Consider the following 26,034-nt stretch of genomic DNA (forward strand, 5'->3'; position numbering starts at 1 on the left):
GAGCACTTTTTCATGTACCTCTTGGCCATCTGTATGTCTTCTTTGGAAAAATGTCTATTCAGATCCTCTGTCCTTCCTGCTCTATTTCTGTCCTCAGCACACATCCCTAACATACTATATATCAATATTTTACTTATTTGTATCAATTTCCCCCAGCCAGAGGTAAGCTATACTAGGCAAGCAATTTTGTCTAACTTGTTTACTGCAGTTTCTTTAGTATTTAGAACAGTGTCATGCACAGAGTGCACTCAAAACATATTTATTGAATGACAGAGTTTCTCAGTACAGTTTACACTATTCCAATCAAAGGAAAGAATGGGTATAAAAACAGGAGGAGGAGAGCTACACCTAAAGAAAATTCTGACAAATAAGAGCTATAATTATAGCTTGCATTTACTATGTCTTCTTCAATCATTTATTCATAATTGTCTAATGGCATTCGTGATGAATACCTGGGTTCAACAAAAAAGGAGTGAATACGCTAAGCAAAGTTCATTTATTTTTCACGACGTTCTTCTTTTGATTTTGAGTCTTTACTCTCCTGGAGTCCTAACAGAATTGCTTCAGCCTCTAGGATAGTTGTATCTGTTGTGGCTCCCAAGAACCTAGATGTAAGTTCAAGATCTAATAGTCGCAGCCGGACTCTGGTTCCTTTCTGGTATTTCCTAAATAGTAAGAAAAAAAAATTCCATTAATTCTGAATATCACTAAATGAACAACTACTTTAAAGTAAAACCCAAATTCTAATTTTAATTTGTGTTGGCTCAAGATAACAAAATTAACACTAGTATATGAGAAATAGTTGTTTTTGACAGAAAAGTAATTTAGTTGTATCAGAATTTTCATCTTAAAGCTGCCTTCAAAGATTTTATAACCTAAATAAAAATGTATTCCAAACTGAAATTCAAACAAGTTGGTTCTTGAAACTGACATTTATTTTAATGTCAGTTATTTTTAAAGTCAAAAAGTATCAAGGGGAAAAAATGTTTTCAGAAACATTTTGTCTTCTAAAATTAAAATCTTCTTTTAAAGTAAAAGAAATTTTACAAAAACAAAGTGGAAAACAGTCTAAGTGCAAAGTACTTAGTACTGGGGATTGATTGAACTGTAACTAAAGTATAATGCTGGCCATAACATGCATGACGGCTCAATTTGGTCAAAAAAATTATTCAAGTATTTCATAAAACCAAATGAAAACTGATACTCATTTGTTTTTCTTCCTTGATCAATTATTTTAAGAGTTTAACATCAACATTATGAAAAGGTACAGGAGAGTGAAAATATGGCTACTGAATGAAAACCACAAATCTTTAAAAATCTAAAAATATATACCTAGAGTACTCTAAGTCTTAAAATTAAAATTAAAACAATTTTATATAAACAGAAAATGAAGAAACAGAGTTCTCCAAAAAAGTCACTGAAAATTGATTTTAGTAGACCATATAATGAACAATGTTTGATTAGGTATTCTGCAGGAATTTATAAGTGGTCCATCAAGTAAACATTTAGGCTATTTGGCTTTTTTTTTTTTTATAAATTTATTTATTTATTTATTTATTTATTTATTTATTTATGGCTGTGTTGGGTCTTCGTTTCTGTGCGAGGGCTTTCTCTAGTTGTGGCAAGCAGGAGCCACTCTTCATCGCGGTGCGCGGGCCTCTCACTATTGCGGCCTCTCTTGTTGCGGAGCACAGGCTCCAGACGCGCAGGCTCAGTAGTTGTGGCTCACGGGCCCAGTTGCTCTGCGGCATGTGGGATCTTCCCAGACCAGGGCTCGAACCCGTGTCCCCTGCATTGGCAGGCAGATTCTCAACCACTGCGCCATCAGGGAAGCCCCCTTTTTTTTTTTTTTAAGTTATTTTTCTTTCTGGTTACAGAAAGAAATGTCCTTTTGTAAAATTTGGAAAATGATGATGTCAGTCACATTTAGTCAATCACATATAGTCCTTCTATATGTATGTTTATGTATATATGTACATGGGTGTGTGTATCTGACGGCATAGACCTTACTTTCTGTCTCTGTTTAAAAAAATTAAAGAGATATCCTAGAATATTAAGGCATAGCTTTATATTCTTAGAAAACAGCAGTTATAGAACACATTCCGTATGAATTAACCACTGGGAAAACAAGCTAGTTCACAGACAAGGTAAAGCTGAACACTATTTTCTGCATTACTTGGAGCTGTAACCTGTGTTCTAATGGAGTCTTTCATTTGTCCTTACAGCACTACTCCAGTGATTCATTTAATCAGCTTTGATTCACGTCGACCACCTTCCCCCCCGCCACCCCCCCGCACAACATCCAATTAGTTATCAAGTTTTGTTCATTTTTTAACACAGGTATTTCTTGAGCTTAGCCCTTCAGATCTCATCATCCTTAGCTAAAGCTTGAGGTAGGACCTGGTCTTCCCGGAGCCCACCTTCCTAGTCTACCTCTCACGATGGTTCCGTATCTGCTCTGCTTATGTGGAAATGGCCTAACGTCCATTCCCACACACTTCTACTGCTCTGCACCTTTGCTTCTGTTGTAGCACTGCTTGGCCTTTCCTTCTAAATAAATCCTATTGATTCCTAAGTATCCAGGTAGAATGCATCAAATGCAGCTCCTGAGAGCCTCCACATTCCCCTTATCAGAATGCAGATTCTGTCCTTGGAATTGCCAAGGAAGACAGAGGTTCTGCAGTCACAGACTTGGATGCAAATCTGAGTCCTGCTACTTACGAGTTGGGTAACCTTGGGTAACTTGCTTTCTCTGAACCACAATTCCCTCATCTATATAACAGACTTCGACCACTTGGCAGGTTTGCTGGGATGGTTAAATGGGATAATATTATATATTGAAAACGCATAGCCCAGTAAGTGCAAATGTCAGTGCCCTTCACTCACCTGTATTGGTTAACTGTGTAAATCTCCGATTTCTCATTAGATCGAATACTCCCCAAGATCCGGCACTGTATTTATCTCTGTATCCTTCCAGTGCCAATGCAGCAGGTCCTCAAATGTTTGTCAATAAATTAACAAGACGCTTGCTGGCAAAAGCCACCACACCGACTACCTAGGCTTTCCATTCTCTTGGCCTTAGCAGCTGTGTGGCCTGGCTCATTTACTTAACCTCTCTGAAGTTTGCCTGGCACAGTGCCTGGTGCACAGTAGTTAATAAAGTTAGTTCTCTTCTCCTTCCATTATTCATATCTGGCCTATAGACAACCATGATGAAGGGGAACAGTGACTTTTTATGAAAAGGGTTGAACATTCACAAACACTTGGGACACAATTTCTGGGCATGGTCTCACTGAAGGGGAAGCTCTCAGTGTAGATGGTTCTGTGTCATAAAATGCTAGCAATCTCCTGTTAAAAAATAAAATCAGAAATACCATGAGTGCACAGTATGCTTGGTAGTTTATGGAAAGGAAAACTTTTTTTAGGTGTAGTAGCCTTTAATAATATGAAAGTTTTGTCTTCATCTCTAAAAATTATGCAAATTCTAGAAATTATCCAGTGAGTTGGTAAAGGAGATGAAAAATGGAACTGTAGGACTTTACATGTGCTAAATGAATGAAGAATCACCCACATGTATATACCTTGCACTAAACAAAAAAAACTTCTAGAAGATTCTCTGACTTCTGCTACCTGGAAGTAGCTGTTTCTACTTTTATGGTACTTAATTTTCACTGTGCATTATTTCTATGTGTTTCTTCCCTAGCAGACTACAGGTTCGTTATGCGCAGGGCTTTAATCACATCTGCCTCTCTTACAGTACTGAGATGTATACATTTCATTTAATGTAGCCTTTTGAACAGTGGTTTTTCACTTCAGTACATCAGAAGCACCTGGGGTGCTTATTAAAAATGCAAACGAGGGAAGCAACCCCAGAGAGTGAGCTGGCAAATCTAGGGTGGAACTTGGGAATTTCCCTTTTTAACAAGCTCCCCAGGTGATTTGGATGCAGTCTTCTCTGATCAGCATTTGAGAGAAATCTGGCCTAGAATTACCTTTATTGTATACAAGACACAGCATCCTACACACATACAAAGGGCCAGTAAAATGAGGACCTCTGACAGGACTTTGTGGCCACCATTAACAGCCTTTGAGGGTAACAGATGTTTCCTATAAGTGATGAAAAAGCCAACAGACTTTAGGGTGAGTAATTTAAACAGATCAAAAAAAAAAAAAAAAAAGGTCAGGGAATGACAATATATAATGGAGAAAGGCACCTAAGAACAGTCCCTTGAACAAAGCCTACTGACAGCGGGGGTGGGGCTGCCTCTCCCAGACACAGACTGTCCTTTCTGGGAGACCCGGGACATGGAAAGGTTAGCATAGTCCTCACTCAACAGGAATAGGAGCCATACAATTAATGTGGAGTTTATCTGTGCTTTAACTTTTCTTTTTTTTTTTAAACATCTTTATTGGGGTATAATTGCTTTACAATGGTGTGTTAGTTTCTGCTTTATAACAAAGTGAATCAGTTATACATATACATATGTTCCCATATCTCTTCCTTCTTGCGTCTCCCTCCCTCCCACCCTCCCTATCCCACCCCTCCAGGCGGTCACAAAGCACGAGCTCATCTCCCTGTGCTATGCGGCTGCTTCCCACTAGCTATCTACCTTACGTTTGTTAGTGTATATATGTCCATGCCTCTCTCTCGCCCTCGCGCTTTAACTTTGAAACACTTTATTAAAGGGAAGTAAAGAAATAACTAATGTATTTCTGAGAACTCCATTTCTGCCAATGAAACGTGAGGTGAACCTTCAGTATTGTAGTCTTTGACAATCACTTAATACTACTTAGTCTTCCCATTTGGGTTTCCACTGTTCCACATAACAAGATTTAAAATGAAAATGCCAGTAAACTCTTTCCCCAGCTTGTTCATGCAGTTCTTAAATGGTCTATTTATTCAAAGATTTGGGCCTAAGTATAAATATCCAGAAGAGGCAATGTGGTGGTCAAGACTCTAGACTCTGGAGCCAGATGGCCAGATGTGTGCCCAGCTCTATCCATAAATCTGCAACTCTGAGCTGTTACTTCACCTCTCTGTTTCAGATTCCTCATTTGTAAAATGGGAATAATTATGCCTTCTAGGTTCCTATGAGCATGAAATGAGTTAACACCTGCCAAGCCCTTATAAATACTCAATAAATGTTAGCTACCATCACCAGTCACCACCACCACCACCACCACCACCATCACCATCAAAACAAACCCAGTGACACCTGATGCTCCAGCCTTGGCGTGATGGGGAGTACAAGAGCGGTCCCAGATAAAATTCCAAGTAATAATTAAACCAATGAAGGATTTCTGTAGAAGGTATGTTTTTGGGGTGGGTTTTCTTTCAATAATTTGCTTTGATTCAAATCTTACTTATTTTAATGGTATAAGCATTCCTCTCTTAAAATGTATTATATAATGTATATAACATGCAATATATATAAATACATTATAAATGTCCTACAAGAAAGAAACCAATTTCTCTTGAAATGAATGCTGAATTTCCTTTGAAGATGTGAGGCAAAATAGCACTGAACAAAAGCAAGTAAAATTCAGAGAACTGCACATTTAACAGTCCACACTTCCCAGCATTAACCACAATATAACTGAAAACAAGAAAGTAGAATATATTGTCAGTCACAGTGACTTATCTATTCTAGTATTCTTTATGACAGTGGTTCAAGGAACACTGAGGATTGAGGGGCAGGTAGAGCTGTCTAATTTTACCTATCTCCTATCACTCTTCCTTAATTCTTGATGGAGTTAAGCTGTCAATGAATCTATTTTTAGCACATACTATTTCTTGGAAGGGGAAGATGATCAACTCAATAGGTTCATTATTTTTTCTTCCAAGAAGCATTTTTTAGCTTCCTTTAAAATTTACCATTTCATGCTGGAGAGGGTGTGGAGAAAAGGGAACCCTCTTGCACTGTTGGTGGGAATGTAAATTGATACAGCCTCTATGGAGAGCAGTATGGAGGTTCCTTAAAAAACTAAAAATAGAACTACCATATGACCCAGCAATCCCACTACTGGCCTATACCCTGAGAAAACCATAATTCAAAAAGAGTCATGTATCACAATATTCACTGCAGCACTATTTACAATAGCCAGGACATGGAAGCAACCTAAATGCCCATGGACAGACAAATGTATAAAGAAGCTGTGGTACACATATACAATGGAATATTACTCAGCCATAAAAAGGAATGAAATCGGGTCATTTGTAGAGACATGGATACATCTAGAGACTGTCATACAGAGTGAAGTAAGTCAGAAAGAGAAAAACAAATATTGTATATTAACGCATGTATGTGGAACCTAGAAAAATGGTACAGATGAACCGGTTTACAGGGCAGAAGTTGAGACACAGATGTAGAAAACAAACGTATGGACACCAATGGGGGAAAGCCACAGGGGGGTGGTGGTGGTGGTGTGATGAATTGGGGGATTGGGATTGACATGTATACACTGATGTGTATAAAACTGATGACTAATAAGAACCTGCTGTATAAAATAAATAAATAAAATTCAAAAATTAAGGAAAAAAATTTACCGTTTCAATAGCAGACTTAACTTCTAACCTAATCAACCATCCCCTTTCTTTATATACCAGACACTATCTCCTCTATGTCTTCTTTCTATAATGAGGTTTTATTATTTAAAAATTTTAATTAGTTTTTCCTCATTCCTTTGATTACATCAATGGACTCTTCCTTCTAAAAATGCACAAATACCCATAATTTTGCTACAATTTTAAGAGGTTCACAGGTTACCTGAAGGTCATCTACAGACTATAAGATTAAAAAGTTTTGTGCTAGATTTTAAGTCTGTTAATATTTCTTGAGGTGAAAGAAATGGGTTCTCATTCCATCTACACAACAACATGGCCTTGTGATAATTATACCTGTTGTTTAATTCCCAATGTGTTTCTTAATGAAACCTAGGACTTCAATGAACAAGCTCACTGGGCCACTGCTCACAGCCACACAGTTGGTAAGCGGTAGACCCAGCCTCTACCACAGCCTCATTTTCTAATGGATATAAGACAAAAGTCCATGGCATATGTAGAGAAGGAATTTTTCTTTCATTACCCTGGTCACTTCCTTAAGTTTAAAACTATTAGGAATGAATAAGGACAGGTGTTAAAAAGAAAATTAGGTCCACAGAAGCATATTTTCACTTTAAAAAATATGGAAAAGGGGGGTAAGGGGGGGAGGGATGAATTAGGAATTTGGGATTAGCAGATGCAAACTACAGTATGTAAAATAAATAAACAAGGTCCTGCTGTATAGCACAGGGAACTATATTCAATGCCTTGTAATAAACTATAATGGAAAAGAATACGAAAAAGAATATATATACATGTATAACTAGATCACTTTGCTGTATACCAGAAACTAATACAACACTGTAAATTAACTATACTTCAATTAAAAAATAAATAATAAATAAAATAAACATGGAATAAAAAGATAAATCAATAAAATGTATCCAACAAAGGAACAGGCTTGAGATGACTCTTAAGAAGCTGAATGGGTCCCACCATCTTGAATATTTATACCATAAATGTTTGTTTATAGCAAATAATTATACCAAAATGTGTTGGAAATGTTCAGAAGTACTGTATGGCAATGATCAGGTTGCCATTTAGTAGGGGTGGATGGGATGGAGACATTCTGTAATGCACAGAACTGTTTCATACAACAGAGTTGTCCTGCATCTGTGATAGACATTGATGTGGGTGAAAAACCCGCTTATAATTATCTAAGCCTAAAACTCTGTCTGCTAAATATAAAGAGTTGGTTTTTTAAAAATAAGAGTTTAGGGCTTCCCTGGTGGCGCAGTGGTTAGGAACTCGCCTGCCAATGCAGGGGACACGAGTTCGAACCCTGGTCCGGGAGGATACCACATGCTGCGGAGCAACTAAGCCTGCAAGCCACAACTACTGAGCCTGCGTGCCTAGAGCCCGTGCTCCACAAAAGGAGAGGCCACTGCAATGAGAAGCCTGTGCACTGCAACAAAGACCCAATGCATCCAAAAATAAATAATAAATAAATTAATTTAAAAAATAAAGGTTTAAGTATACACTAAATTTCCAAGAATGTGATTACTGTGTAAATTAATGGAAGACTGACTTTATCCACAATGTTAGCAAGAGTTGCTCACTATTTCAGAAAATCACACTGCCATAACAACACCACCACTTCATTTTTGTGTCTTGCTACATGGGCTAAATGTACCTTCTTTACAGCTTAAACTTTGGCTTATTGTTTGCATTGGGAGGAGATCCATCTCCTCCACACCTGCTATTTAAAAGTATATGATTTACCTTCTCACCTTTCAATGAAATGCATTGATAAAAACTTACCTAAAATATCAATAATACCAAAACACCACTGCCCAACATAACTTTCTGTAATGACAGAAACATTCCATATAAGGTGATCATTGAGCACTTGAAATATGACTAATGTGAGTGAGGAACCAAAATTTTAAATTTTATTTAATTTGAATTAAATTTAAATAGCCATTTAGTGCAGTTGTAGACAATTTCAAATTGACAATAAAAATAGTAAGCATATTTGCCCTACAATACATAACACTGGAAGAAAGGCTAGCTTTACAGGAAAAATAGAACTCTGAAATAATTTGTTATAATAAATAGCTATTACTAATTAGATTCCAGCAATAATAAACCATCAGATCCATGTTTGCCATTCCTAACTCGTCAAATGTTTCTTTCCTTTCTGTTGTTTTTTGTATTTTTCCTCAAATCTGTGTGACACTGTACTAGACACATAGCAACTGAACTGTCTTTTAGATATTTAGAGGTTAAAACAAAATTCTCTGTAAAGATAGCTTCTTCCATGTTACAGATAGAAAATTAAGATACATGGAAGTCACTTGCCAACACCACAAAGCTGTATAAGAGGATTCACAGATTTTTTTTTTCTCCTCTTCCTTTTCTTAAGTTCTCAGTTACCTCTGACTTCTTGCAAGAACTGTAAACTTAATCCCTTTAGGAGTGATAAGAAGTTACCACTTCATATGGTCTCATAATGTCTTCCCTTTGAAATAAAATGTAAACCATGTTGCTGCCACCCAACTCATTGTTTTAACTGTTCCCCACTAGAAAAATGGTTACTTTCAGTGGTAACAAATAGTAAATTATCAGAAAAAAGTCTCCATGGCTTAATGCAAGGTTGTCTATTTTTTATACCTTTTTTAATTAGGAAAAAAAACTTTGGATATTAGTTTTTCAGAAATGCTGTATTTCATATTATAAAACATTGAATACTGTTGTCTTGAAAGCAAATAGGATGTCTCCAGTAAGCATGTTCAAAATGAAAATAGCCTGTGTTTTCACTGCTTGGCGTGTTTCTTTAACTTCAAGTGCTTGCCTCCGACTGATCTTTGTGAACTCCAGCCTAAATGGACTCAATGCCAGCTTTCACCATCACTGCTCTCTTCCACTGCGCATTTTCGCAGACCATATGCTGCAGTAAATGAGCCTGCATGTCTGAGCTGTTTAGGAAAAGGGCAATTAAATCTGGTTTTGCATTTCTGTATTAAGGACATGGTTTAAAGACTTTCCTTTGGAGAGGTTTTTGACATTCTTTCCACAGACATTCTTTAACATCTGTCAGTGCATGCTGGTGACGGTTCTCGTAGACTTAAAATAGAGACAGTCTCTCTGACTAGTTCTTTGATATACATATATTAAATAATACAAAGCCGACAAATACAAGGCTTGGATTGAACCTCAGTATCCAAAGAGAATCTTGTAAGGAGTTCTGACTTTGCTAGTCAATTTAGCTGTCTTGCTGTAATCATACATCTCAGAGGTTTTAAAAATAGTTCTCTTGAAATCATTAACCATCTATGTTTTCATCCCAGTAAGTTAAAATAGTTTAGAACTTTTTCTGATTTTCTTACAATTCGTTAAAGTTTTAAGACTTTAGAAGTAAAATTTTGTTTTCTGAAGAGAGAAAGCTACAATGTTTCTAATGGTTCAATTACCACCTATTTGTCTTTTCTAATTCATACAAATGTTCACAGTAATGCTGATCTCTGTATTAAGCCCATACTTTGTCCGCGTGTGTGCGTGTGTGTGAGAGGGAGAGCATTTGCATGTGAGCATGAGGGAATATATGTACTTTGTTCTTTAAATGAACTGTCTGGGCATCAATTTCCTCAGTTTTGAAAAGCACAATGTTAGAAGAGACCTAAGGTCTTTTGCAGTTCTATGATTTTATTCTACTTTTACACAATTTTAAGTGTTTGAAAACAGATATAGTATAGAGAGCTATTAAGTGAAAAATTGATTAAATATACATACAAAATGCAAAATTTTAAGACTTTTTATTAAATATATAAAATATTATTATAGTCTTAAATATTCAATTAACAAGAACTTTTATATGCAGACTCTGTGGTGTATTTCAGATTTGTCTCCCTTTTTCAAAGTACCATCACTGTGTTTCCTTGACAGTGTTTCTAGTCTATTGCTTCTTTCTGTTCAATCTGTAAGATGCCTGTCAAGACTGACTCACCACATACTATCTATTCTGTCTCATCAAGCACAGCACCATGGTTAACAAAATAAAGGTAGAGAGTGCTCATAAAGTTCTGCAGCTCTCCAATAATTCAACTCATTAAAATTGAAAATGTTCATAATACTAAAATGCATTTCCTCAAATTGCTATCATCATGGATAAGAATTTTAATCTTTTTCTGCCACTCTACTATAAACGTATGATTTTGTTTTTCCCTTAAATCAAATTCTTTTTAACCTTGCCCTGCCAGTTAAGTATTTCGTTCCACAAACAGAAGTTTTGTCTCTTGTTCAAACATTGATTTGTTTTATAAAATGTGAAAATGGAACATTTTTAAATGTCCAATAAATTTCACTTTTTAATAATGTGGAATATAAATATAATGTAATATATTACATATAGCATCAATAATGATAGTTATAACTTTATTCTTACAGTTAACAAAATAAGATGTGTCAAGAAATTAGGGAAAGGAAAACCCTATAACCTAATAACTATATCAACTCTATATTTATTTTTAAAAAAAACAAAATGTTTGTTCCTGGTCAGAATATACATATATAATGAAAAAGAATATACACACATTTATATTTAGAGGGGCCAAAAACTCCAAAGGAAACATAAGGAATAAATGCTTTCAGGCACCTGAGATACGCTGATGACTAACATTAGATCAGAGTTGGAGCCAGAATTACAGCATCTAAGCAAAGGATACATTTTGTGGTATACAAGTTTTGTTTTATGAGAAAAGAAAATATACACATTTATTGCCAGAGATAAGTTTTGTCAGTGTAGAACAGAGGAAGGAATATGGGCTTTAAAAAGTTATAGAGGAGTGGAGTCAAGATAGCAGACTAGGAGGACGCAGAATTCGTGTCTCTGCACAACTAGGGCACCTACCAGGCACCAGTGGGGGACCACAGACACCTAAGGGGACGAGAGGAACCCCTAGCGACTGGGTAGGATGTGGGGAGTGGGGGGGCGGAGTGGGAGGGAGGAGAAGTGTAGGCTGGACGGGAGTGGTGCCCTGAGGTGCGGCTGGGGGAGGAGAAGGGATCCCACGCCCAAAGGGGGAAACTGGGGGACCATTGGGAGGGCAAAGGATCAAAAGGGAGCATGGCCAGGCTTCCCCCACTCACTTCGGCCCCCAGGAGCCTGCTGAGATCCCCGGCCTGACCAATAAATCCCCGGCCTCATCAATAAAAAAAGGAAGAGGAGGGCCTCCCTGGTGGCGCAGTGGTTGGGGGTCCGCCTGCCGATGCAGGGGATGCGGGTTCGTGCCCCGGTCCGGGAGGATCCCACGTGCCGCGGAGCGGCTGGGCCTGTGGGCCATGGCCGCTGAGCCTGCGCGTCCAGAGCCTGTGCTCCACAGCGGGAGGGGCTGCAACAGTGAGAGGTCCACGTACCGCAAAAAAAAAAAAAAAAAAAAAAGTAAGAGGACTCAAATCAGTAAAATTAGAAATGAAAAAGGAAAGATTACAACTGACACTGCAGAAATACAAAAGATCATAAAGGACTACTACAAGCAACTGTATGCCAATAAAATAGTCAACCTGGAAGAAATGGACAAATTCTTGGAAAAGTACAATCTTCCAAGACTGAACCAGGAAGAATTAGAAAATATAAACAAATCAATCACAGGTAATGAAATCGAAACTGTAATTAAAAATATTCCAACAAACAAAAGTCCAGGACCAGATGGTTTCACAGGCGAATTCCTTCAAACGTTTAGAGAAGAGTTAACATCTATCCTTCTGAAACTCTTCCAAAAAATTGTGGAGGGAGAAACACTCCCAAATTTATTCTACGAGGCCACCATCAGCCTGATACCAAAACCAGACAAAGATAACACAAAAAAAGAAAATTATACACCAATATCACTGATGAAAAGAGATGCAAAAATCCTCAACAAAATATTAGCAAACAGAATCCAACAACATATTAAAAGGTCATACACCACGATCAAGTGGGATTTATCCCAGGGATGCAAGTATTCTTCAATAAATGCAAAACAATGTGATACACCATATTAGCAAATTAAAGAATAAAAACCATATGATCATCTCAATAGATGCAGAAAAAGCTTTTGACAAAATTAAACACCCATTTATGATAAAAGCACTACAGAAAGTGAGCATAGAGGGAACCTACGTCAACATAATAAAAGCCATATACGACAAACGCAAGCCAACATCATTCTCAATGGTGAAAAACTGAAAGCATTTCCTCTAAGATCAGGAAAAAGACAAGGATGTCCACTCTCACCACTATTATTCAACACAGTATTGGAAGTCCTAGCCACAGCAATTAGAGAAGAAAAAGAAATAAAAGGAATACAAATTGGAAAGGAAGAAGTAAAACTGTCACCTTTTGCCAGTGACACGATACTGTACATAGAAAATCTTAAAAGATGCCACCAGAAAACTACTAGAACTAATCAATGAATTTAGTAAGGTTGCAGGATACAAACAAAATTAATGCACAGAAATCTCTTGCATTCCTATATACTAACAATGAAAGATCAGAAAGAGAAATTAAGGAAACAATCCCATTTACCATTGCAATAAAAAGAATGAAATACCTAGGAATAAACCTACCTAAGGAGACAAAAGACCTGTATTCAGGGCTCCCCTGGTGGTGCAGTGGTTGAGAGTCCACCTGCCGATGCAGGGGACACGGGTTCGTGCCCCAGTCCGGGAAGATCCCACATGCCATGGAGCAGCTAGGCCTGTGAGCCATGGCCACTGAGCCTGCACGTCCGGAGCCTGTGCTCTGCAACGGAAGAGGTCACAACAGGGAGAGGCCCGCATACCCCAAAAAAAAAAAAAAAAAAAAAAAAGACCTGTATTCAGAAAAGTATAAAACAATGATGAAAGAAATCAAAGATAACATAAACAGATGGAGAGATATACCATGTTCCTGGATTGGAAGAATCAACATTGTGAAAATGACTATGCTACCCAAAGCAATCTACAGATTCAATGCAATCCCTATCAAATTACCAATGGCATTTTTCACAGAACTAGAAGAAGAAATGTTACAATTTGTATGGAAACACAAAAGGCCCCAAATAGCCAAAGCAATCTTAAGAAAGAAAAACGGAGCTGGAGGAATCAGGCTCCCGGACTTCAGACTATACTACAAAGCTACAGTAATCAAGACAGTATGGTACTGGCACAAAAACAGCAATATAGATCAATGGTACAGGATAGAAAGCCCAGAGATAAACCCACACACATATGGTCACCTTATCTTTGACAAAGGAGGCAAGAATATACAATGGAGGAAAGGCAGCCTCTTCAATAGGTAGTGCTGGGAAAATTGGACAGCTAAATGTAAAAGAATGAAATTAGAACACTCCCTAACGCCACACACAAAAATAAACTCAAAATGGATTAAAGACCTAAATGTGACACTGGACACTATAAAACTCTTAGAGGAAAACATAGGCAGAACACTCTTTGACATAAATCACAGCAAGGTCCTTTTTGACCCACCTCCTAGAGTAAGGGAAATAAAAACAAAAATAAACAAATGGGACCTAATGAAACTTAAGAGCTTTTGCACAGCAAAGGAAACTATAAAGAAGATGAAAAGACAACCCTCAAAACGGGAGAAAATATTTGCAAACAAAGCAACTGACAAAGGATTAATCTCCAAAATATACAAGCAGCTCATGCAGCTCAGTATCAGAAAAACAAACAACCCAATCCTAAAATGGGCAGAAGACCTAAATAGACATTTCTCCAAAGAAGATATACAGATTGCCAACAAACACATGAAAGGATGCTCAATGTCACTAATCATTAGAGAAATGCAAATCAAAACTACAATGAATTATCACTTCTCACCGGTCAGAATGGCCATCATCAAAAAATCTACAAATAATAAATGCTGGAGAGCATGTGGAGAAAAGGGAACCCTCTTGCACTGTTGGTGGGAATGTAAATTGACACCGCAACTATGGAGAACAGTATGGAGGTTCCTTAAAAAACGAAAAACAGAACTACGATACGACCCAGCAATCCCACTACTGGGCATATACCCTGAAAAAACCATAATTTAAAAAGAGTCATGTACCACAATGTTCATTGCAGCACTATTTACAATAGCCAGGACATGAAAGCAACCTAAGTGTCCATCAACATATGAATTGACGAAGAAGATGTGGCACATATATACAATGGAATATTACTCAGCCATAAAAAGGAATGAAATTGAGTTATCTGTAGTGAAGTGGATGGACCTAGAATCTGTCATACAGAGTGAAGTAAGTCAGAAAGAGAAAAACAAATACCGTATGCTAACGCATATACGTGGAATCTAAAAAAGCGGTACTGATGAACCTAGTGGCAGGGGAGGAATGAAGATGCAGACTTAGAGAATGGACTTGAAGGCACATGGGGGAAAGGGAAGCTGGGATGAAGTGAGAGAGTAGCACTGACATATATACACTACAAATGTAAAATAGCTAGCTAGTGGGAAGCAGCTGCATAGCACTAGGAGATCAACTCGATGCTCTGTGATGACCTAGAGGGATGAGATAGGGAGGGTGGGAGGGAGGCTCAAGAGGGAGGGGATATGTGTATACATATAGCTGATTCTCTTTATTGTATAGAGGAAACTAACGCAGCATTGTGGAGCATTTATACTCCAATAAAGATGTGAATTAAAAAAAGTTATAGAAAGGTCAAGATTTGACTGTGACTGAGTACAAGAAAGTTACCTCGTATGGACTGTTTACTTATCTGTAAAGCGATACATCACACCTGGCAAGGCTGCTTTGATGCCTAACACATTATAAAGTATGGAGAGTGCCTGTCACATATATACGAACTCAATAAATAGTAGCTATTATGAAATTCACTACGTTGATACTTATATAAAGTATAATAGATAACTGAAAGGATAGTAACTTCAAATATAATTTTATTAAAGATAACTAGAATACTGTTCAAATGGATAAGTCTGACAGCAACCTTCAATATATATAAAAGAAAGAAAAGGAAAACGAAACTCATTGAAGGCGTTCTTTAAGTCTGAATTTGGGGCTGAGGGAGGAGGGTAATAAAATCCAGGGGTTACTTAATAAGGACAGACTTGGTGAGTCTGCAGGGAGTCAGAGCTGAGAGGCAAAACACAATCAATTGCCTATGGAAGCTTTTTACAGTGTTTTCTTTTTTAAAAAATACTGATGCCCAGAGTCCAACCCAGACCTACTCCCTCAAAATCAATAGGGTAGAGCTGGAGATTCATGCATATTTGGGGAAAAACTCCTCAAATGGGTCTTGCTCAAAAAGTATTGGTTAAAGTGTTCATAAGTTACATTCTCTGAGTCTCTGTCTCAATCAAACTCCAAATGAATGGTTCACGGCAGTTTGGGGGCCAAGCTGAGTCTTGCTCAATTCAAGCTTTAATTTCCCTAACACGTGCATGCAGCACAGACGTTATACAGAAGGTCAAAGTTAGAACTGCACATTTTAAATATCAAATGTGAGACGAGCAAAGTTGTTTTTCTATTATGAAAACTGAAGAGATTAATATGCATTTCCATCTATACAAAGGGCTGGATCATTTTAGGTTGGCCATATAAGGATTATTGCAGTTAAGGATATATTTTCATGACCAAAAGATTTTCAAAATCACTTCCATGGCACTTGAACACCTAACACTTGCTGGCATATACAACAACTGTCAAATTTAGCTTCAAAATTATCTTATGGCAGATGTCATCTCCTGATCCCATCCCTAAAATGTCCTTAATAATGTCCTTCAATGGCAGAAACTCTGTCTCCAGATTCCTAACTCCTGTAGTTTTGCCTACATTAAGAGAACAGAGGACTTCTAAATTCACTGTTACCAACCCATTTTCAGAGTTTCCTTTTTTCTTTTAATCTTGTTTCTGTCTCTCTGAATTAGTTACTTATTAAATAAGTATTACTGAATTTTCAACAAACACCTGCTCAACTGGGGTAAGGGGGTACCAACAAGAAAGGGAGAAACTATCCTGCTCCCTCCCAACCCATGGAGGCAAAAATGGAGGGAAAACCCATTTTCCATCAATTCCCTCGGTGGGAGGTAGGACTACTTTAGCAGGTCAGTCCTGATTTCTGTGCCCTTTCAATAAGACATGAGACTTTACCAGATGTCTTTTGGAAAGCCAAATACTTAAGAGATTGTTATCTCAGTAGCCTCTGTGGGCTGGCAAGAGTCAGAGAGAGAAAAACCTTTCATAAAAGAATCAAATACATGCCTGCAGATTTCATGTAATCCAGAGTGCTTCAAACAGCCTCCTCTGTAGAACGAGACTCAGTGTCTGGGGTTGGTGGTGGTGGGGGCGGTTAGGGATGGGGTAGTGGAAGCAGGGAATGGAGCACAAAGACTCCTATCACATGCTGACAAGGCTGAAGTCAGGTTGGTTTTAAGAGAGACCCTTAGGGCTTGGAATAGAGCCTGTGACTTGGCACTTTACAGTTCCGGGCTGATATTTGTCATCTGCACCCCCAAATCTGGGTATATGCATTAAACACTCTGGTTCATGCCCTTTTAAAACTGAGGGCAATGAAGCCTAGAGAAGTTCTGTGAAATTAAAAATAAAACAGAAAACTGACTACATACATTCAGAAAAGCAAGTTGTTTACAGGCATTTCATGTGATAAGGTGCTTTTAGATCGCTGAAAGCTCAATAACAGTCACCAATGCGATTTTGTTCCCCCCCAAAGTTAATGTAATTTAGGCTGAATTAGTACAAGTATATATTCCACATTTCCCACGTGATAATCCCAATCTCCTTGCACTTTTCTAACCACTCTAGGGAATTTTCACCTGTTTGGAAAGAAGACAGTGAAAGAATCTTGTATTATGTGAATGAAAAATTAAGGGAAGGAGAGCAGTTAACAGGTTGAAAAAAAAGTTGAAAAAGGACCTTATACCTGTCAGAAGAATTTGAAAGGCAAGGATTAGATAATGATATTATTAAAGAGGTCACAATATTTATTTTGTGCATCTACTTTGTATGCCTCCAAAAAGCAGAAATAAGAAAAATGGTTAGAAGTTACAGAATGGCAGATTTAGCAGATTTCAGCTTAATATGAGGAAGAACTTCTAACAGAGTTGGCTGGAAGAGGAACTGGGTGTTTTGTGCATTAATGGAGGAAATCACAGGGAATTTTCAAGACGGATGAGCACTGCGGCAGTGATGCAGTTGGAATTCAGTAAGGGCTGAATCAGATGATTTCTAAGATTCCTTCCATTTCTAAAATTTTATGATTCTATGACTCAGAATACTTATTAGGTCTTCCACCATTCAGGAAGCATGAAAGCTGGAAAGCAAGTTAAAAAAAGAGCAGTCAAAGGGTCAGACGGTAGGTCAGATATGCAAAAAAAAAACTGAAAATCTGATCACTTTTTAGTTTACCTTTCAGCACTTAACTCTTTCAGACCATGTTGGTGCCTTGACTTATTTCTGGATAGCAATATCCGCTAGGCACGATTAACTTATTCATCTAGCTGAAATCTGAAGTTAAAGATGATTACTGACATGACTGCTGGCTAGATGACAAACTAAATTTTGTTTCAGATAGAATACACAGTTAACTGACCAGGAAAAACATATGTTTTACCCCTTCTATTTGTCACTTCCCTAGGTAGGCCATTTCTAAATCACGCTCTGCTTGGATACAAATGAGAAAAGTGACAGAGGTCAAATAGAGCTAACTTTCTCTGTTAACGTGCTCTCTTTAATAAATTTATTAAATAATGTGATACTTTTGAAATTGCACTCTGTAGCACTGCACTACACTAGAAATAATAGGCACCTGATAAACATTTGTGGAAGACTACAGTGAATATACATTCTCATGTGCTACACAAAACTTCTGCAACTGGAGTTGTACACTGGGAGTCTACATTTGACCACAGTGCATTCCACCTCTAGTCATATGTGCACCTTAACTGGGCTCCAATCTCAAGGCCACACTGATTTACTTCAAATCCTGAGCAGCAGCCTACATGTTGACAGAGTGTTACAGCATGCTGCAAGTGCTCCCCGATCGCTGGGTCATTCCTATCAGCACAGGAGTGTGACTGCACAGTGACCAGGGGGCTTCTGCTCAGCCAGCTGATGATTTTTTTTGCTTCTGATTTGAGAAAAGAAATTGTTTCAGAGCAGATTGGTATCTCTAGGGTGACTTTATTCTAAATGCTAATAGAGTAAAATATTGTTAAGAGTCAAATACCTTTGGAATAAAATTCTGCAAAAAAAAGAAATATTACACACTCTGGAGTCTCCGAATCAAAATCAAAGCATCTCTTTGTGATTAAAAATTGTAAATAAGAGCCTTTTTTTTTTTTGCTTTTATTTTTATTTAGTAGGAGGCTGTGACTATTTCCTTGGGATTAGATAATGATACTATTTCAAGGCTTTTACTACCCAGAAACAAGATTCAAAAAATACTAAAATTCCAAAAGAACTGTGTTAGGATAGCATTTTGACTAATATTCGCATCTCTGAATAAATTCTTATGCTCTTAAAGTAAAGCAAAACGGGGAAGAATAGTGATTAAAATTTTTTCCTTCACTACTAAAAAGGGATTAAGGAACTCAACTTTTTTTTTTTTTTTTTTTGGCAGTACGCAGGCCTCTCACTGTTGTGGCCTCTCTCGCTGCGGAGCACAGGCTCCTGACGCGCAGGCTCAGCGGCCATGGCTCACGGGCCTAGCCGCTCCGCGGCATGTGGGATCTTCCCGGACCGGGGCGCGAACCCATGTCCCCTGCATTGGCAGGCAGACTCTCAACCACTGCGCCACCTGGTAAGCCCAAGAAACTCAACTTTGATGAGCATTCATTTCCGCTCTCAAATTCTATTTTATAGAGGTTATCTGTATATAGCTTTCCTTGTCCACGTACATGGACTTCCTAAATCAGTGCCTACAAAACGCGGGAAAAAAGCTCAAGATCCTGGAGCTTTTAAACTTGCCAGAAAAGGGTGAATGAATAGCACAATTCTGTTCAAAAAGCATATATCATGTCATATTAATAGCTAAAGAAAGCCATGGTTTATTGGTTTATTGTTCAGTGATAACTAGGACCATGGATAACAAATTGACAGTGTTTAAGAACAATTCTGTTCCCCAATTTACTCATTTTTTTTGCGAACAACTCTATGATCATTATGTAATCTTGAGCAAGGTTACCTTTATTGTAAAATGGGAATCACCACAGTACCTACCTCCTAGGATTGCTGAGAAGATTGTACAAGAGAATGCATATACAGGACTTAGGAAATGCTCAGTGAAAGTCTAGTCAGGACAGGCCTTGATTTAACAAAGAAATTGTTCAGGCATATAACTAGTTCTGTCACAATCAATGTAGGTCTGGCTGTAAGGCTTACTGGGGCTGGCAAACTGATTTGGCAAGCGGTTGATTCCTGTTGGGGTTGGACAGAAGTTGACAAAAAAGTTTTCAAAGATCTCCTGTTTAAAGAGATTGGGTTTAACTTTAGATGGCTGTCGATTGCTAATCTACTGGATAAGCAGCTGGACTCTTGACCAAATGTGTTTCTAGACCTAGAGGGCCTTTCTGTTGAGAGTAGGACCCCCGTGACAAAGGATACAGGAACAGAACATGAGCCCTGAGAAAGGGGGGCCCAGCATGAGTGCTTGCCCTGGGTCTGGGGTTCCAACCTGTCAGTTTGTTCGTTGCTTCATTGCTTCATTCATTCATTTATTCAACAAATATTTCTTAAAGGCCCATCTGTGGCAGGCACTGTTCTAGGTGCTGGAGTAACCAATGTACAAGAAAGACAGTGTTCCAGTGCTCATAGAGCTTACACTGTGGTAGGGAGGAAAAGACAATAAGCAAACAAATCAGGTAGGAGGAAGCGCTGTGCAGAAAATTTAAATAAGGTGATAATATGACAGAAAGGGGTGACATTTGACTGGGTCGTGAAGGGAGGCATCTCTGAAGAAGTGACATTTAAGGGAAGCTCTGAATGACAAAAAAGGAGCCAGCTGTGTAAAGATGGGGGCAGGGCATTTCAGGCAGAGGCACACTTAGTTCAAAGGAACTAACTTTCAGGCAGAGGCACAGTTAATTCAAAGGCTCAAAGGAACAAGTTGTCATGTTTAAAGAAGTAAGAGAAGGCCAGCGTGTCTGGAGAGCACTGGGTGACAGGGACACTGGGAGGAGAGAGAGGGCAGAGAGGAAGGCAGGAGGCAGGCCACCCATAGTGCCTCAGACCCCAATAGAAAAGGTTTGGGATTTATTTTGGAGAAATACATGATCAAATTTCTGTTTTTAAGATCACTCTGGCTACTCTCTGGAAAATGAACTGTAGGAAGTGAGGATGGAAAGACTCTGGGTGGGGAGGACTGAAGTGCTAATTAGGAAACTTATCCATGGGCAAAGGTGTTGCAGTGAGATATAGCTGTGCTGGCACACCAAATTCCAGGATCAAAGCAGCTGGATCTAATCCTACCGATAACACTGTGTGTCTTGGTTATAATTCATCCAGGATCACAGTAGAGCTGGGCTGAACCTTTTAATATACTGCTTGTATTCTTCTTGTTTTAACATACAATTTATGCACGTGTAGAACCACCTACTTCCTGTTATAACTGGCAGAGCCTGGTTGTTAACGTCCTCTGGGGTGGCAAACTGCCTTGGAAATAGAGTTGGAAGTTTTTAAAGACAGACAGCAGTTGACAAAGTTTTCAAAGATGCGTGGTGCAATCTGGGGAGGCAAGACTTTAAATTTCCTAAAGCAATGTCTACTCCTACATTTGTTGGTCTATGTAAGTGTATTAGTGTGCTTGGGCTGCTATAACAAAACTGGGTGTCTTAAACATCAGAAATTCATTTTCTCATAGTTCTGGAGGCTAGGGATCTGCAGTCCAAGATCAAGGTTCTGGCTGATGTGGCTTCTGGAAAAGACTCTCTCCCAGCTTGCAGACTGCTGCCCTCTCACTATGTCCTCACATGGCCCCTCCTCAGTGCACACACAGCAAGAGAGTACTCTCATGTCTCTTCTTCCTTTTATAAGGACACCAATCCCAGTGGATTAGGTCCCCACCCTTATGGCCTCACTTAACCTTTATTACCTCCTTATATCCCATATAGTCATAATGGGGGTTAGGGCTCCAATATATGAACTTTGAGTGGACACAATTCACTCCATAACAATGTGTTATTATGAATTCCTACTTGTGTGAGTACAAGCAAATGTTAAATTTATTTGAAACACATATTTATTGCCACTATATAACAATGAGATATTCAGGATATAAAGAATAAATCTGTGATCTCAAGGAGTTTAGAGTCTAGCAGGGGAGATAATTACAGTGAAATGTGGACTACTATACTAGAGGTAGTATATGTAAACACAAAGAATTCTATTAGGGCAAAAAATGTCAGGAAACCATAAGGAGAAGAGCTGACAGTTATGTTAAATTTTATAGAATGAGTGGGAATTCACCAGTGAGGTAGACAAGAAAATCCAGAACTACCTCAAAACCCAACCTCTATGAAACAGGTCTTCCTTGGACTCCCCCAGCCTGAAGACATATATCCTTTTACTGAGTTGCAAGAATAACTATTGTTTGCACACTTCTTTTGGCTGTTAAAGTAGTGCTCTGAGATACAGCTTCTACTATTCTCTTGAACTATTTAAGTCTTTTGTTATCAGTAAGTTTTAATGAGTGCATGCCTATGTTTCTTGAAGGTAAGGAACATAGCTGATGAATCCTTCAATAGTAGTAAATGAAGGTTCTTTGATTTGAGGAGACTAAAGGATGTATAAGAGAGAACTTAGATGTGAGAATTAGGAGGGTTATAATCAGGTTCTGACACCTCATTAACAAAGAGAATATTCCAGGTTAATTTCTCTGGGTCTCACTTTTTTCTTTTGAAAGAGAGAGTTGACTAGGTATATACAGTTCTGACAAGCTCTATGAACATACTAGTTCAATCTCTCATTCAACTACCCTGTCTAATTAGGGGTTTCTTAAAGGTACCAGTCTTTACTACTTTAAAAAAGATCTCCTTTCCCTTCTTGTTCAGATTTTATACAAGCAATTAAAAGGCCATAAAAATTCATCCAATATTATATTTAACATAAAAGGGGGGAAGGAAGGAACAACAAAAAATTAAATTATCAATCCTTCAAGTTTAAATGTTAACCTTAAAATACAGTTAACATCTAGGGTAACTGTTCTACTTCAAGTAAACTGTAAGGAAAATCAGGACAGATAATCGTGGCAGGCAAATTAAATACTCATCTTTGCTTTCTAGTGATTAGATTTAAACGTATGGTTTAGCCATTTCACAATACAGTATTTATATTTAAACAAAAACACACTCTAGCTATACACAAAGAGATTGCTAAAATGTAAATCATGCATCTTCTGTTTTATAACAAAATCTCATCCCAAATGAACGAGTGGGTGGAGAAGAAACAACTCAATTAAAAAGATATTTTCTGTAACAATTCCGAAATAGACTAGTTTATTAGTAATTATCCAAAAAAGAAATAGTTTCATTTGAAAAGTTGGTTACAGTTCTAACTTCACAGTCACAAACTCTCTTGTCAGATCAAACAAGTGCTTGCAAAAGTAATTCTGATGCCCAAGTATGGGACAGGCTCCATGACCACAAAACTATGCCAGCTCTACCTTTTAAATAGAGTTTGCCAAGATGAGTGTGTTATTAGCCAGGCTTGGCTGAAACAATCCACTGCCCACAAAGCTACTTTAATGTACTGTCTCTATTGAAACTCACAGAGGTCCAACAATACATTACGATACTTTCCCATCACTGCAGCAATTCCCACCACAGGCAACACTTTGTCTCCAACAAAGAAGCCTCACATTCTACGTCTGCACAAACCCCGATCCTGACTAGTACTGTGTGGCTGCCAAGAGGAACATCTGTGTGCTCGACAGTACACAAAACTGGCTCTTTTCTTTTTTCTTTCTCTTACTTTCTGTTTTCTTCTTCTTTTTAATTTCCTAGACAATAAACTATGTGATTGCTGGTAAGGAAATGGTCTTTCATTCCCGTCCTCTTCCCTTTTATTTGTTTGTTTGTTTGTTTAAAGTGACAAACAACTACATCTGCCATCTACTATTATTACTTTAAATCCAAATCCTGAAAACACATTAAATTCAAATCCTGATTCCCTATGAGCTTAGACTTGTGATCATCTGAAGAGTATTGACTTTAAAGATGAAGATCCTTAAAGGTATATTAACTAAAAGAAGTTACCCAATTCTGAGAATATTCTAGAACTTTACTTATATAGAGTGAAAAATCCAAATAAAAACTAAAAAATGGTAATATACTCACGAGAATAAAAAACTTGTAAACTACATGTTCCCTGTAGAAAGTTTACAACAAAAGCTATTACTTCCATAAGAATATTACATTTTGGTGTTTCATGCCGAAGAAAGACTTTTCTATTATGTTTACCTTCACCTCAAATCAATATTTGGGCTTAAAGAGGTAAAAGAAATTAGGGTGCACCAAGAGACAAATGCGCAAAGAATATGACTAGGAATTGACCAGAGGAAAATTACGTATTATAGACCCACAGCTTCTATCTGCTCCCTAAACAAAAGAAAAAAAAAGGCTCAATTTCATTAGTGATCAAATTGATGCAAATTAAACCTAGATACTTTTGCTATCAGTATGGTTAATATTTGAAAACAGACTACACATGTTTGCAAAGGAATGGAATAGCTGGCATTTTAAATTAGTACTACCTTTCTAGAGAGCAATTTGGCAGTATAAGTGTTTATACAAATTGGCCCAGCAATTTCACTTTTTGGATTTTATCCAAAACAAGTCAGAAGAGATGGGCACCCAGATGTTTACTGTAGCTTTATTTAAAATAGAAACAACTTAGGAACAGATAAATATCCAATTATAGAGGCTCTGTTAAATAAATTATGATACAACTCTTCGAGGAGTACTATACAACCAAGAAAATGAAGTTTAAGAGAATATATAATAAAAAATTTCACTACATAGTTAAGTGAAAATAGCAGGTGATAAAATATGATATATAATGGCAATCCACCTTTTAAAAATATATGCCTGCTTAGGAAAAATAAAAAATGTTAACAATAGTATTTTCTCATGGTGGTGTAATAATAAATTTCTCTATTTTATAATAAACATGCCCTTAGTTTTAAACCAGAAAAAAGTCCCTGAATTATTTCTTCTTAGAATTGATGGAAAAACTTAATTTATTATCATTAAATAAATAAAGGGTAATTCATTTCTTCTCAAAGATACATTAACATTTTCCCAGGTTTTCAGAAACTGTTCCATTGAAAATCATGTAAAATTTCACATGAAAGCTGTAGCAAGAGACAAACAGGAAGAGGGAATCACTACAATAATTTAAGACTGAGAATGGAAAAATCTCTTAGATTTATCACTTTAAGTAGTAGTTGGCAATCACCCAATTGTAGCTCAAAAAGTTTAATGAAGATAGTTAGAGCTGACACTGATTTCATAGCCTGAAAGACCAGTCCATGTGAAATGTACCTCTAACTTTTAGTAGATTAAAACAATGAAACAACATAAACAAGAAACAACTGTAATTTTGTGTGTGTGTGTGTGTGTGTGTGTACTTATTGGTAGAAATGGAATAAATGGAAAATAATGAAGTTTTCTATTCTTTAAGTCAAAGATAATACAGAGAGCATTTTTTACCTGTCTTACCTATACTACAAAACTGGATTAATAAGGAAATCACTTTCCAGTTTTATTCTAAAAGGATGAAAGGAATTCTCTACTACTTTCCATTTAATCTGTTTACTCTCCTCTGACATCTTGTACAGGAGCCAGGAAGCTGCAAAGAGATCTATGAATTCTGAAAGCAGACAAAGTGTGGGCTTTATCCTTTGAGTTATATCATTCTTTTTCTGCGATACATTCTATAAACCAGTTTTAAATTACATAGCTTATTTGTGATTCTGCTACAGTAACCTATGTATTTCTTTTGAAAAAAATAAAATTTTCTGCTTAAAATGGCCACCAAAAAAAGTGTTTGCAAAGCAGCTGTTAAATAAATGAGACAGACAGAGCTGTACTCTGTTAATTGACACCAGTTTACTACATGGTATTTAAAAACCATCACTGGAAAAGCAATAAAAAGTGTCCTGCTTTGTGAGCTGGATTTCCCCTCACTGTACACAAGCAGGGTTTTCATGTGATATTTTTAAAGTGTTATTATTCTAGAAGCTAACTGATCCATCTGTTCTTTATGTTCACTAGTATATGACCAAATATGTTCATAAATAAAATTAAAGGCAGAACAGTTAACTAGATATGTGAAGACCTCTCAACAAATAATACAACTTTTAAAGGATATACAGATTCCTTCTGGTTTAATTACTGAATAAACATACTGCAGGGGAATGCTTGTCTGTCAAGCGAAATGTGAACGCCGTATCACCAAGACGCAGGTGGAGGGTGTGCC

At 37.5% G+C, this 26,034-nt stretch overlaps 1 protein-coding gene across 7 annotated transcripts in view; it reads right to left on the minus strand.

Moving 5' to 3' along the window:
- Nucleotides 1-243: 243 nt before the first annotated feature.
- The window catches only part of MRPS28 (mitochondrial ribosomal protein S28), a 98,992-nt gene continuing 73,201 nt past the window's right edge, over nucleotides 244-26,034 (minus strand). For 5 of the 7 annotated variants that reach the window (XM_073794541.1, XM_073794542.1, XM_073794544.1 and 2 more), the window contains one exon: nucleotides 244-665. In XM_073794541.1, coding sequence (XP_073650642.1) covers nucleotides 497-665 — 169 coding nt within the window. In that variant the 3' untranslated portion in view covers nucleotides 244-496. Of the gene's footprint in view, nucleotides 666-13,147; nucleotides 13,323-26,034 lie in introns of all 7 variants that reach the window. The other 2 variants (XM_073794543.1, XR_012327228.1) reach the window with 2 other exon arrangements.

The sequence above is a fragment of the Tursiops truncatus genome, chromosome 17 (genome assembly GCF_011762595.2).
Source record: "Tursiops truncatus isolate mTurTru1 chromosome 17, mTurTru1.mat.Y, whole genome shotgun sequence".
NCBI lineage: Eukaryota > Metazoa > Chordata > Mammalia > Artiodactyla > Delphinidae > Tursiops > Tursiops truncatus.